Source organism: Mirounga angustirostris, unplaced genomic scaffold (genome assembly GCF_029215605.1).
Source record: "Mirounga angustirostris isolate CCGP_5_RB_7025 unplaced genomic scaffold, mMirAng1.0.hap1 SCAF_5, whole genome shotgun sequence".
Classification (NCBI taxonomy): domain Eukaryota; kingdom Metazoa; phylum Chordata; class Mammalia; order Carnivora; family Phocidae; genus Mirounga; species Mirounga angustirostris.
Window position 1 is genome coordinate 31,304,163 of NW_026991713.1, and position 13,596 is coordinate 31,317,758.

Genomic DNA, 13,596 nt, shown 5'->3' on the forward strand with positions numbered 1-13,596 from the left:
AGCATATAAAGTTATTTTATGTACCATTCAATTTTATAAGTATTTTATTTTTATTAAATTATGTCAATAGATATATTATTGATTTTTCTTTTTGAATTTTATCATTTTTAAAAATGACTTACATATATTAACTAGTATATTAGCTACATATATTACTAGTGTTTAAATTTGTAAGTGATGGAGATATTTTCTGTAATTTTTTTGCAATGAAAATTACATTAACCTTTATTACCATATTAGTTATATGAAAGAAATGAAAAATGGTGATATAATTGAGTATAGTTATTTATCCCCTTTTTAATAATTAATAATATATAATAATAGATACTTAATAATTAATAATAGAATAAAATTTTGATCAGTGTAGCAGCATTGCAGAGAGTTTTCAGAAGTCATTTGACTCGTCAGCATTTGAATGAACTTCACCCAATTTAATGTCTCATTTTACTCTACCTACCCTGGGACATACTACCTTGCTATACACCTGAACATGAGCCCTTGAAATAGCAGTGGTCTTCTATTTCCGCAGCACTACATACTGTAGTTATACCAGGACACATTAATGCAAACTATTCATGATGAGTTCATGACCTATTTAACATAATTGCAGAAGATAAAAAAGTAAGGCACAAAGGTAAATAGCTAGTGAGTTTCTCTGCGTGTGTGTGTGTGTAAGTGAAATAATGGTGGTGGTAGTTGGAGGTGCCGTTATAATTTAGATAGTGAGGCAAAAGCCGCATTGAGCCACACTTGAACACTTTCAGGAAGTGAAGTAGTAAGCCGTGCAGATGTCCCTAAACAGTGGGAATAAGTGTAAAGGCACTGAAGTAGGAGTATACCGGGTGTGTTGAAAAACAACAAAGAAGCCCTTGTGGCTGGAACGGTGGGCAGATGGGGCAGTAGTAGGCCATGAGATCAGAGAGGTAACCAGGGGCCATGTCATATAGAGATTTAACAGTTCACTATAAGGACTCTGGCTTTTATTTTAAGTGAGAAGAAGCACCAAAGAAAGTTTCTGAAGACAGGAGTGAAATAATTTGACTTAGGCAGTGTCTGCAATAGATCACAGGAGTGGTAAGGACAGAAGCAGGCAAACCTGTTATGAGACTATTGCAATAATCTGGAAAGGTGCTGGTAGCTTAGAGCATGGACGTAGCAGTAGAGTTATTAGTTGTAGTCAGTTCAGAATGTATTTGGAAGGTGATAGAAATGCAGTTTGCTAACAGATCAGATGTAGGATGTGAGAGAGTTATCAGGACTTTTGTTCTGAACACTGGGGAGGACTGTGTTTCTAGCAAGTTTAGAAATGATCAGGGACTTAGTTAAACAGGACATATTAAGTTTGAGATGCTTATTAGACTTCTGAAAGTATTAAATAGGCACTTGTATATATAGAAGTCTGAGGTTTAGGGTAACAGTCGAGGCTAAAGATATAAATTTGGGAACCATATGCCTAAAAATGGTAGTTGAAGTCATGAGGCTGGCTGAGATCATCAAAGGAACAAATGTTAAGAAGAAAAATGCAAAGATTGAGCCCAGGGATACTTTGACTTTAGAGGCTGGGGAGATGAAAAGGAGCAACCAAAGGATTCTAGGTGGGAGGAAAATCAGGAACATGTAGAGTCCTGAAAAACCACATGAGGAATGTCATCAAGGAAGAGAATAAGCAACCATGTTTAGAGCTGTATTCAATGCTGCTGATAAATCAAGACAAGCATTGAAAATTAACCAGTGGACTTAGCAGTGGCCACTTTTGGTTTAAGAGAAAATGGATAGAGATGACATAGGACAATCTAGAGACTGATTTGAGGACTGTTTGTGTGAAGGGAAGGAGAAAAATGGAGTAGTAACTTGAAGGGAAAGGGGTATGAGGAAAAGTGTTTTTCTCTTTAAAATGGAAGAAATAATCATGCTTCTAGGTTAAAGGAAAGATCCATTAAAGAAGAAAATTGATGCACTCATAAAGCAGGAGAGAGAGAGGGAGAACTTCTGGAGCAATATCCTTGAGAAGGCAGTGGGATGGGATCTAATGTTCCAGTGGGGTAGTCGGCCTTAGGAGCACAAAGAATCCATCCATAATAACAGGAAGGGAGGTGGAGCGTGTAGATACAGATGCAGGTGACTCTGGAGATGACCTGATGGTGAGAGCAGGTAGAGCTTCTGTACTGATTGCTTCTCTTTTCTCAGAAATGTTCTTAACTGAAAGGATAGGGGAAGATGTGTTAGAATTTGAGGAGAGAGAAGAAGAAAAGAGAAGGTATAAAATGGTCATCTGGAAGAGTGAACAGAGTAGGGAAATGTAATATGATTGCTGAGCCAACAACAAGGCCCACTTGTTATACTTATTTCTGTCTGTGTGTGTGTAATATGTATTTATTAGACTTATACTTTGACAGTGGTTTAAACTGCTTTAAAAGGGTGACTGATACCATGGGCTTTACATATTCCGGCCACCAGGAGAAAAAGTGACAGTTGATCTCTGCTATCAGATAAGAAAGAGGTCTTGTCTAATGACATTTCAGTCAGTCCATAGTCATATGACCCCTAAAGTCCACAGAAGGTGTGGGTACTAGAATATACTCTATACTTGAAGTTAACTTGTAAATATGACAGCTAATGGTGTTTTCCTTTCATTGGTTAGGATTAGGTTTAGCTGTCAGAACTAAAGATCTGAAAAATAGTGGCAAAATCAAGATAGAAGTTTTTTTCTCACCTGTGTGATGGTGTAGAATTAGGCAATCCGGTGTGTTGCCCTCATCTGTCTTGTCCAAAGTGGAGCTCTACCTTCACGTCCACATCCCAAACAGCAGGATAGAGGAGGTGGGGCAAGAGGCAAATAGCACACACTGAAGGATGGGCAAGTAAATATACTGTGGCGGGCCACGTGGAAGAAGCAAGAGTAGACACTAGGGACAGCTCAGCCTCTCACATTCTCCATCTAGGCTTTTCACTCCAGAGAACAGGGCCCATTTCTTGTAAACATGCATGCTTTCCCACACTAGTCCAATGCTTATACGTTAATACATACTCTATAAATTAGTGAACACTTTTGGTGGATAAGAATGATTTGTGTCAATATGGGAATGTTATATTTTGGTCTAGCAACAGTTTGTTAAGAAAATATAAGTAGAGATTTTTTAGCTATTAAGTTTAGCTGCAAGCAACAGAAAAAATCAAATGTAACAGTGATTTGAACAGGATAGAAATGTATTTTTCCATGATACAAACAAAGTTGAGGTGACTAGTTTGGGGTTGGGTGTGATACGTGCACAAACACCGGGTATCAGGCATCCTGTAACTTGCTGCGCTGCCTGTCTCAACATGCATGTTCTCAGTGTTTGAGTTCCAGACTTAATATCTGTATTCCAGCTAGCAGGAAAGAGGAAAGAGAAAAGATTCACTCCTCCTCTTTAAAAACATTTCCTGAAATACACACATGGCTTGTCTGCTTATATACCATTGGTCATATGACCACACCTAGCTGCTGGGGTTTAACTGGAAATTTAGTCTTTATTTCATATGTCCATGTGTCCAACCAAAATTGCATTCTTCTCTTACAGTGGACAAAGGTTGAACATTAGGAACAGATAGCTAGTAGTTTTTGCCACAATGATCAATCTTTTTAAAGCAGTGTTTTGCAATCTTATATAATCTGTAACCATTCAGCTAAGATTTTATTGAACTTTTTAAGCTTGTCCTATCAATAAAATGAAAACAAATTTTATTTTTTAAATATAAAATTGTAATAATAAAGGGACTTTTTTAGTGACATACCACTTTTCCTGCTTCCTGTATTGGATTGCAATCAGGGATTTAAAGGAATAAGTAATCAGTTCAATAAATTCATGATTTTTTTTTTTTTTTTTTTACTCTGTAGGTGCTTCAACTCTTTCCCAGCAGACTCATTATATGAAAATTCAGTCTAAGGTTCAAATGTTAGAAGAGAAAACTAAAGAGGCTGAGAGAACAGCTGAACTGGCTGAGGCTGATGCTAGGGAAAAGGATAAAGAACTAGTTGAGACTCTAAAGCGATTAAAAGATTATGAATCGGTATGTATTTTTATCTTGCCAATCAAGGAGCTTAGATTATTCTTGCCACTCACACTGCTCCGTGCCATTTACTGTGTACCTTCAAAAACATTCCAGAAGTGTTTTATGATAAAGGTTATCTTGGTTGGTTTGTACTGCCCTATTCAAACTTTTGATCAGCACTTACTTTTCAGCCAGAGAACTGTTTTCTAGCCATTTGATCAAAGCATTTTGCCCCAGATAATCAGCTTTGGTGAAACAGCAAGTTTAGTTTCTTCGTAATCGGTGTCATTATGCCATCATTATAGATGTGACACCGCTGGTTTATTTGCCAGAAGTTATTTCAGGGACAGTTTTGCTGCCTACTGTGCCAACACACATCTGTCTTGTACTTACTTTGTACTTTTTGTATTTTTAAATCTGATTGCCACTAAGTCAAGTAACTAATGACTTATATATTCTAATGGTATCACTGATTCACTCTTATTATTCCTTTCCTATATTTTGTTAAATGTTTTTTTGTTTGTTTTTTGAGGGGGTGGGTAAGAAGCGCCCTAGAGACAGTATGAACATCTGATTTATCTTAATATCCCCTGAATCATCTAGCATGGTCTTATATACAGTCAACATTCACTAATTTTAGTTTTATTTTATTAATAAATTTATTTATTTTAAGAGAGAGCAAGCATGAGCAGGGTGGTGGTGGGGGGAGAGAGAGAGAGAGAGAGAATCTTAAGCAGGCTCCACACCCAGCATGGAACTCACCTCGGGGCTCAATCTCACAACTCTCAGATCAGACCTGAGCCGAAACCAAGAGTCGGACGCTTAACTGACTGAGCAACCCAGTCTCCCCTTGTTAAATGTTTTGTATGTCATTCTCTGAGTCACTTTGTCATTAGGATGCTATACTGGGAAGTTTCAGCTGTTCCATTTTCCATCATATTACTGGATTTGTTTTTTAAAAGCACAATAAAAAGCACAGTTTCATGATACAAATCTTACATATATGTGTACTTCCCCTCAGATTTAATAAGAAAATAAATTCAAAAATTTGATAATTTTTCAAATAAACCACATTATACTTAAATTAGATTGGATATTTTTCAGGGAATATATGGTTTAGAAGATGCTGTTATTGAAATAAAGAATTGTAAAAACCAAATTAAAATAAGAGATCGAGAGATTGAAGTATTAACAAAGGAAATCAATAAACTTGAGTTGAAGATCAATGATTTCCTTGATGAAAATGAGGCACTTAGGGAGCGTGTGGGTAAGTCATCTTTTAAGATCCATAGTTTGATCAATCCTAAATGTCGAGTCATTTCTTATTTTTCTTTTTGTGTAATATTATTTTTAAATAGTTGAATGTGTTTCCCCCCCCATATAAACCCTTCTATAAAAATATTTAAAACAAAACTGGAGCTGCCCTGATTGAAGTGGGACTATGGATTTAATGGGGTTGGGATGGTGGGTGGGCTGTCCTGGAGCACTGCTCTATTCAGTCTGGCATCTCTTCAAGTAATAATTGCTTGTTTAAAAACTGAAAGTCTGCTAAACTAATACCACATTTAGAAGTTAACTCCCCCCTTTCTTTTTCTCAACAAAGGAGGGTCTGTATGACCCATTTGGTTTGCAAAATACTCTCGTTCAGATGAATTCATGAGGACATTTAGAAGTACTGGTTAAGTACTTTTATGATTTATGCTGCTTAAATTTAACTTTGATTGAGTATTTTAAGGTTACTATTGATTCTAAGAAGTAATTAGTAAATATAGCTTGAGAGTTTATATATTGATTTCAAGAAATAATTCATTTAGTATTACTCGTTTGAATGTTAAATTATGACAGTCTAATCTAAATTGCTACTTTGAAGTGAAAATAAAAATCTAAATACTGATTTCATTATACTTGGTAAATACCTGTTAATGCTTTCTTAGAGCTAAAATGATCATCTGTGAAAACTATTCTCTAGAGGAAGGAAAAATAAATATTTTATGAAGAGGATTTATTTATGAAAATGTATCTAAGTAGGACTCAGAATCATGCCAGTACCCCAAGTTAGCCTTCTGATCAACTTGACCTACTGGATCACAGCTGACTTCAAACCGGAAGTTGCTAAAGATGACTGAGCTAATTAAATAGCTGTCACAAACACCAGATTTTCTGTATTTTATTTTATTTTTAAAAATGTTATTTATTTATTTGAGAGATAGAGAGGGAGCGAGAGTACACCAGCAGTGGGTGGGGCAGAGGGAGAAGCAGACTCCCCGCTGAGCTGCAAGTCCAACTTGGGGCTCGATCCCAAGACCCTGAGATCATGACTTGAACTGAAGGCAGATGCTTAACTGACTGAGCACCCAGGTGCCCCTTCTGTATTTTAAAGCCTCCAAATCTTGTTTTACACTTGCTTAAGACAATCTTCATATCTACTTAGTAATAGGAAGTTAGGAAACAGGAACAATGGAGGAATCAGACTCATGTGGTAATATAATTGATATTGATATTAGTAATGACTACTATGTGCCAGGCATTGGACTAAGTACCTTCTATAGGTTAATTTTTTAAACTCTTGACAACAAACCAAAAAAAAAAAAAAAAAGAAAGAAATGCAGTATTAGTCCTACAGCTTAGTTAATAATTGAAAGTGGGAATTGAGCGCAAGTCTGTTTTATTCTACAGCTTCTGTTTTGAATTAATACATTCTAGTACTTTCATGATGATCTAACATGGAGAAGAAGACAGATCCTGATATATTTTGTCAGAATTTCTATTAAAAATTGTGATAAAATGTTGACTTGTAAGGTTATAGTTCAAATATCTGGAAATTCTTGCACAAAAGTATCCCATTCTTCAGTGATGATGGTTAAATAAATTGTAACCATTTGCTCGATGATAACCAATTGCTATATGAAATTTTTATAGCTCATTTGAATGTTGGTAAGTTTTTAATTATACTGCTTTCTATTTTAGGCCTTGAACCGAAGACAATGATTGATTTAACTGAATTTAGAAATAGCAAAAGCTTAAAACAGCAGCAATACAGAGCTGAAAACCAGATTCTTTTGAAAGAGGCAAGTATGATAGTTAATTAGTTATTTTCTGGTTGAACCAAAAGAAATTCTAATAATTTGTGCTTTATAGATTGAAAGTCTAGAGGAAGAACGACTCGATCTGAAAAAAAAAATTCGCCAAATGGCTCAAGAAAGAGGAAAAAGAGCTGCAACTTCAGGTATATGCAGTTATTCCAAATCCTTTAAAGAATCATTGGAAAATGAATTGTCTGGAGCTGAAATTTTCTGTATCTTACATATATTATCATGGTTCTGCTGCAAGTTTAATAAATGAAATAATGGCCTGATGAAGAATATTTAAGTATCACTGGTTTCTGTCCTAAATCTGAAACAGGTAAAAACAGAAAAAGCACAATAAAATAATTGAACAAAACTTCAGAATCATTAACTTTTGAAAACTTTACCATATAGTCTATTAATTCCCACACAATCCCGATATGTTGTGATCAATAATGATAATATTTAGTAATTTCTATATTAATATTTGTTGCTGTTAAATCTTCCTTAAGAGCAGTACATTGAAAACTTTCTTTGTACATTATTCCTTATTAAGTGAAAGTAATGTTTTATTGAATAAAAATTAACTTTTTTGTTGTTTATCTTATTTGATATCAAGAGAACAGTTGGTTAAGTTTTATAATAGCAGTTGTAGTGACTTTTTCTAAGGAGACCATAGCGAAGGAATTTTTTTTTTTTTTAAGATTTTATTTATTTATTTGAGAGAGAGAATGAGAGAGAGAGAACACAAGAGGGGAGGGGGGAGGGTCAGAGGGAGAAGCAGACTCCCCGCCAAGCAGGGAGCCTGATTCGGGACTCGATCCCAGGACTCCAGGATCATGACCTGAGCAGAAGGCAGTCGCTTAACCAACTGAGCCACCCAGGCGCCCCGTGAAGGAATTTTTTTTAACTTCACTCAAGTCCACAAGTATTTGAATAATAGAGGGTTTTTTGTTTGTTTTGTTTTGGTTTGTTTTTGGTATATTTTGATTTTTTATCATCATGGTCTCTATATCAAAAAATTTCTAGGATGGCAAAACTTCATAATTTATTAGTGTATTAACCAGTTTACTCATTCATGATTCTTGTCTATTTTATATGTCTCTAAACTATTCAGTAATTATTAATACTTTAATATAGAATGTGTAAAGAATGATAGAGAAGATAAAAGTCATATTAGTTTCTCATTAATATTAAAAGTGAGCTAAATCAGAAGGTTATATAGGCTACATGTGGACCAAGAATTTTGGAAATTTCTACCTTTTGTTTGACTTAAAACTTGATTTTACTGGTACTCTTGGGTGGCTCAATTGGTTAAGCAGCTGCCTTCAGCTCAGGTCATGAACCCAGGGTCCTGGGCATTGGGCTTCCTGAGTAGGAAGCCTGCTTCTTCATCTGCCTGCTGCTCCCCCTGCTCGTGCTCTCTCTGTCTCTCTGACAAATAAATAAATAAAATCTTTAAAAAAAATCTTGATTTTACTTTTTAAGAATTAGAGTAATAAGAGAGTTATTTCATGTTTCTAATTTGTTAATTCTTTTTTATGTAGGATTAACTGTTGAGGACCTGAACCTAACTGAAAACTTTTCTCAAGAAAATAGAATAGGAGAAAGGAAATTAGGTTTTGCAAGCCTCAAAAATATGAGTGAAGCTCAATCTAAGGTAAACAGTATTGTTATGGCAAAGAGAATAGAAGAAAAATGTTATTATTAGTACTTTCATTTCTTCACCTGTTACCTCATTTTAGACATTGCTTCTTTTTATAATTGTTAAATAACTTTTTTGTTTTAATTTAAATAACCTGTTGATCCAAATATTGATTAATGAGACCTTATTTACTCTAAATACAGATTACGAGTTCAGATAAAATAGAGCTGCCGCATAGGAGACCATCATTTGGTTTTCCACAGTTATATCAGAATGAACCAGAGGAGAATGTCACCATAGGATCATTATCAAGAATGTTACCTGAAATTCAACATAGTGTAGAAAGTGCAGTGGATCCTTTTGTCTCTCTAACTAAACATTCTTCATCTATACAAGTAAAAGATAATAATTCACCTCCAGAAACTATTACGATAAAGGAGATTTTTAAAGCACCATGTCTACAATCTTTAAGAAATCTAGAATCGTTAGTCAGTAGCTTTAGTAGGGAGAGCCATGAAGAAATAGATGACTACTTATACTCTCTTTCTGACCACTCTATGAAGAAGGTGTCAAGAAGCTGTCAGGCACTTGAGAAGACTAGTTTCATACAGAAAAGCAGTTCATCTTTACAGGCCTTATCAACAGCTTCAGACTTAATGCAGAAGTTATCATTTAGGCAAAAATCTGCAATATTTTGTGAACAAATTCATGATAATAGAGCTGACATGGGTGAATCACAAGTAGCAACATCAGAAGATGAACAGGTTCATAACCAGATAAAATATGCTGATATCAATTTGAAAGAAGATGTAAGAAAGAGTGAAGTGCCTTTACAGACAGAGATTTTGAAAAGTAAACTTGATGTTAATCTTCTGGACCGTGTGCCTATTACTACACAATCAAAATCATCTCAGATAGATCCACTTGAAAATCTTATAGAACAACTACGGAGAGAACTAGTATTTCTTAGATCTCAGGTGAGCTTTCCTCCAGATTACATTACTGAGATCACTTTTTTATTAACTCTTTTTTTTGTGACTTCTCTAACAAAGTTCTCTGAGTAATCATTGTAGTAAGAATTTTTTTATGCTTGCACATAACACTAATTTATACATATTCTATTTTTTAAAAATTTAAAAATGCAGTAAGTTTGATATGAAATCATTGACTTGCCTAATTTATTAATTATTCCTTTAGAATGAAGTCATAGCACAGGATTTATTGGTCAAGGAAGCACAGAATAGAAATGCAGAAATAGAACTTGAACGTCATAGAAGCCAGGCAGAACAGGTAGTATAAAGGCAGACTATTAAAAGAGATAATTTTGGAACTAAAGACAAAATCTTTCAATTATATTTCTTTGTCTTTTGCTGTGGGAGTGGGGAAAGGGAGAAAGTGGGAGGAAGACCACCAGCTGTTTTACCTTTTGGGTTTTATTTTTATTACTACTGCTGTATTTCTATAGCTTGTCTCTGGTGTGTTACACCTCAATTGGTCAAAATTTTTTAACTTGAAAACTGTAAACGATAGTGATATTTTGTTTAAAAAAATCAATTTTATTCTTTATGTTCTGTACAGAATGAATTTCTTTCAAAAGAACTAATTGAAAAGGAAAGAGATTTAGAAAGAGGTAGAACAATAATAACCAAATTTCAGAATAAATGTAAGTTACTATTATTTCTTATTTTTCTGTACTTATTTATCCTATACTGAAAATCATGGAGCTAAAAGGACTTTAACACATTCTTGTTTTCTAGTCTGTTTTAACTTTAATTACCTCCACAATACATAGACTTCAGTGTCTCTCATTCATCCATTTGGTTTGTCTTGCTATATTCATTGTCAAAGTTATTAATGTGAATTTTTTGTGGTGATAAATAAGTCAGTTTTTCTTTTTTGTTGTCTAATGAAAGTGAAGTTAAAAAAACAAATTTAAAACATGTTTAAAGAAGTGAAGACAAAGTATCTTTATGATTTCTTTCAACAATGAAACATATATGCACATGATTTAAACAGGTATATCATTTAATACAGCTATTCACACATTGGATTTATAGGTGCATTTTTTGTACATTTATTTACTTTGGCATTTCCCAAATGGGTATTTTTTCTATATGTGAAATATTTGTTATGTGTATAGAATAGTGTAAATTGTGAAGAAGGTACTCACTGAATGAGAAAAATATGTCATTTTAGTAAAAGAATTAGCTGAAGAAAATAAGCAGCTGGAAGAAGGTATGAAAGAAATATTGCAAGCTATAAAGGAAATGCAGAAAGATCCTGATGTTAAAGGAGGAGAAACATCTCTAATCATCCCTAGTCTTGAAAGACTAGTTAATGTAAGTTTTTTTCACATTGGTTTTGTTTTGTTGTCTTATACTTTAAAGATTTGTTCAATTGTTCTCTGGTCTTCATTGTTTCTGATGAGACATTTATAATCATTTGAGTCATTGTTCCCGTTTGTTACATGTCGATTTCTCAGGCTCCTTTCAAAACTTCTCTGTTATTTGGTTTTCACCAGTTTCACTATAATGTGCGCTGGTGTGTGTCTAGGTAAGAGTGTGCATTCATATATTTGTATGTGTGTATGTGTATGTCGTTTGGGGTTTGCTGAGCTTCTTGAATCTGTTTACTTTTCACTACAACTGGAAAGTTTTCCACTTTAGTTCTTCAATTATTTTTTTTGTCCCATTGTCTCTGGGACTCCAGAGACACGTGTTAGACCTTTTGATGTTGTCACACAGGTTTTTGAGGCTCTTTTCATTTTTTCTCCCTAATTTTTTTATCTTTTCTCCTCCTGATTGGATAATTGCTATTTATCTATTTTTAAGATCACTGATATTTTCTTCTATCATCTCCATTCTTCCATTTCAAAGGTCAGCCTGGCAGAGTTTTTAACAGAATTTGGAGTTCCCTTTTGCTGGTTATTTTCTTTCTGGAATTCCTATCTTACTTTCCCGAGACTTTGGGCTCTATCTGTGGTTTTCTTGGCCAGAAAGATGACAGGTCACTGCAACTATAGCCTGTCCCTTCCCCACACCACCTGCCCCCCCCCACACACACATGCAAAATTCACTTGGTTCTGTCTTCCAAGTTTTAAGTCCTCTCCAAAATCTACTTGCTTTTGTTTATTTTCTAGAACCTTCAAATAGTTGTTTTTTATATTCACTTGTTAAGTGTAGAAGGTAGTCTGGTAGGACCTTATGTCACAAACCTGGAAGTGTAATAGGATATAGTAAGAATATTTTAAATATTTCAATGCTTAAGCATTGCTACAGGAAGAATATTAGCCATCAAGTAATAGTATATTTATATTTACTATATAGAGATTTGAGAGTTCTACAGTATTAATGAGTGTTACATAAACTTGAATAAAATATACATTTTAAATTCTTAATATTTAAATATATTGTTTACAAAATCTGAACATACTTAGCATATATTATTGCTTCCCAAATTTGTGCTTCCCAGGAAAATATTTGTTGAATTGCTATTTTTATGGTGAATTAGTCAATAGTTGAACACTCGTTCTTAGCAGCACTGTATTGTTAGTAGAGAGAGAGAGAGATACTGGTATGTTCAAAACTTCCTGAGGCAAGAAGATCATTTTACAAAATTTATGAGAACCATTTAATTCTCTTTATATGTTACTCATTTTTATGTTCCTTCTCCTGTTGGTGACTTTGTTCGCCTCTGCTCTTTGAATGTCTAAAATGATTCTTTATGCTTTTTCTGTGAACATCTTTCATCTGTGATGCTACCTACTACTGATACTGTGTCTAAATCAAACTATTTTCCAAGGGAAACTCCACTTAGTGACCAAATACAAACAGAATGGATAGCACAGGAAATTCTGACTTCTTCTATTTCAGTTGACAGCTTCTGGTCTTGCCAGGACCACTGCTTCCAGAGATTTCATCTGCTTCTATCCTGCGTTGTCATTCTTTTTTCTGATTGATATGCCCTGTCTGTAACTCACAAATGACCTAACAATGCCTGCTGTAAGAAATCTTCAGAATCAGTGACACTTTAGATCAGATATTTCTAGATTATGTACTTCGTTTCATTTTCTGTTGCCACAGGTTATTTTTCAGTACCTCTAATCACCGTTTAATCTCATTTTAATAAAAGACCATATAGGCAACATGGTCCTGTTTCTCAGCAAGACAGCTAACTAGGCTACCCTGATGTCTGTCACAGTACCTCCTTCTACTTACTTCTGTCTTCCTGGTATCCCCTTTGAATTAGTATAATTTATTATTCCATATGATCCCTGCCCCGGTCTCTTGGGGGTAAAAGCTTACTTTTATAAAACTTCTGCCTCAAGTTAAACTCTGGATCACTAACCTTCTTTGTCTTTTCCTTCTTTTCTGAAGCTTTCTTTACTTTGCAGTTAGCAGTTTTGTTATATATAGTTTCTTTAAAATGCAAATATATTTATATGTATGTACTATGTCGATGTGTACCGGGGTGTATGTATATTTATATATGCCATTGTTAGAGAATTAGGACCAATGAAGCCTTTTTGATAATATTTTAATATTTGACATGCTATTTTTGCTTATCCAGCCCTTTTGGGTAGTAGTTTGTTACCATACTTTGCCTTTTTGTCATATATGCTTCAACTGTGTAGAGAGGAAGCAATGGAAAATTCACTTAATTAAATGTAGTAACTATTTCGTTCCTTTGATCATGCTTTAAATATGGATGCTGAATAGTTTCAAAGTATCTGCATATAAATTCTCATTTTGACTGTATAAAAACTTTGTAAAGTGGACAGATGTAACATTATTTCCTCTTCTTTAGGAATAAGGAAACTAAGGTTTAAAGAATTTAAGTCACTTGCTGAGCTAG

The 13,596-nt window shown here is 34.3% G+C and overlaps 1 protein-coding gene across 4 annotated transcripts in view; it reads left to right on the forward strand.

Moving 5' to 3' along the window:
* Nucleotides 1-13,596, forward strand: part of CEP290 (centrosomal protein 290) — an 85,735-nt gene that overhangs the window by 16,291 nt on the left and 55,848 nt on the right. For 2 of the 4 annotated variants that reach the window (XM_064590823.1, XM_045872883.3), the window contains exons 14-20: nucleotides 3,878-4,050; nucleotides 5,137-5,299; nucleotides 7,000-7,100; nucleotides 7,171-7,258; nucleotides 8,645-8,757; nucleotides 10,321-10,405; nucleotides 10,939-11,081. In XM_064590823.1, the coding sequence (XP_064446893.1) occupies nucleotides 3,878-4,050; nucleotides 5,137-5,299; nucleotides 7,000-7,100; nucleotides 7,171-7,258; nucleotides 8,645-8,757; nucleotides 10,321-10,405; nucleotides 10,939-11,081 (866 nt within the window). Of the gene's footprint in view, nucleotides 1-3,877; nucleotides 4,051-5,136; nucleotides 5,300-6,999; nucleotides 7,101-7,170; nucleotides 7,259-8,644; nucleotides 8,758-8,945; nucleotides 9,720-9,939; nucleotides 10,033-10,320; nucleotides 10,406-10,938; nucleotides 11,082-13,596 lie in introns of all 4 variants that reach the window. The other 2 variants (XM_054506894.2, XM_064590822.1) reach the window with 2 other exon arrangements.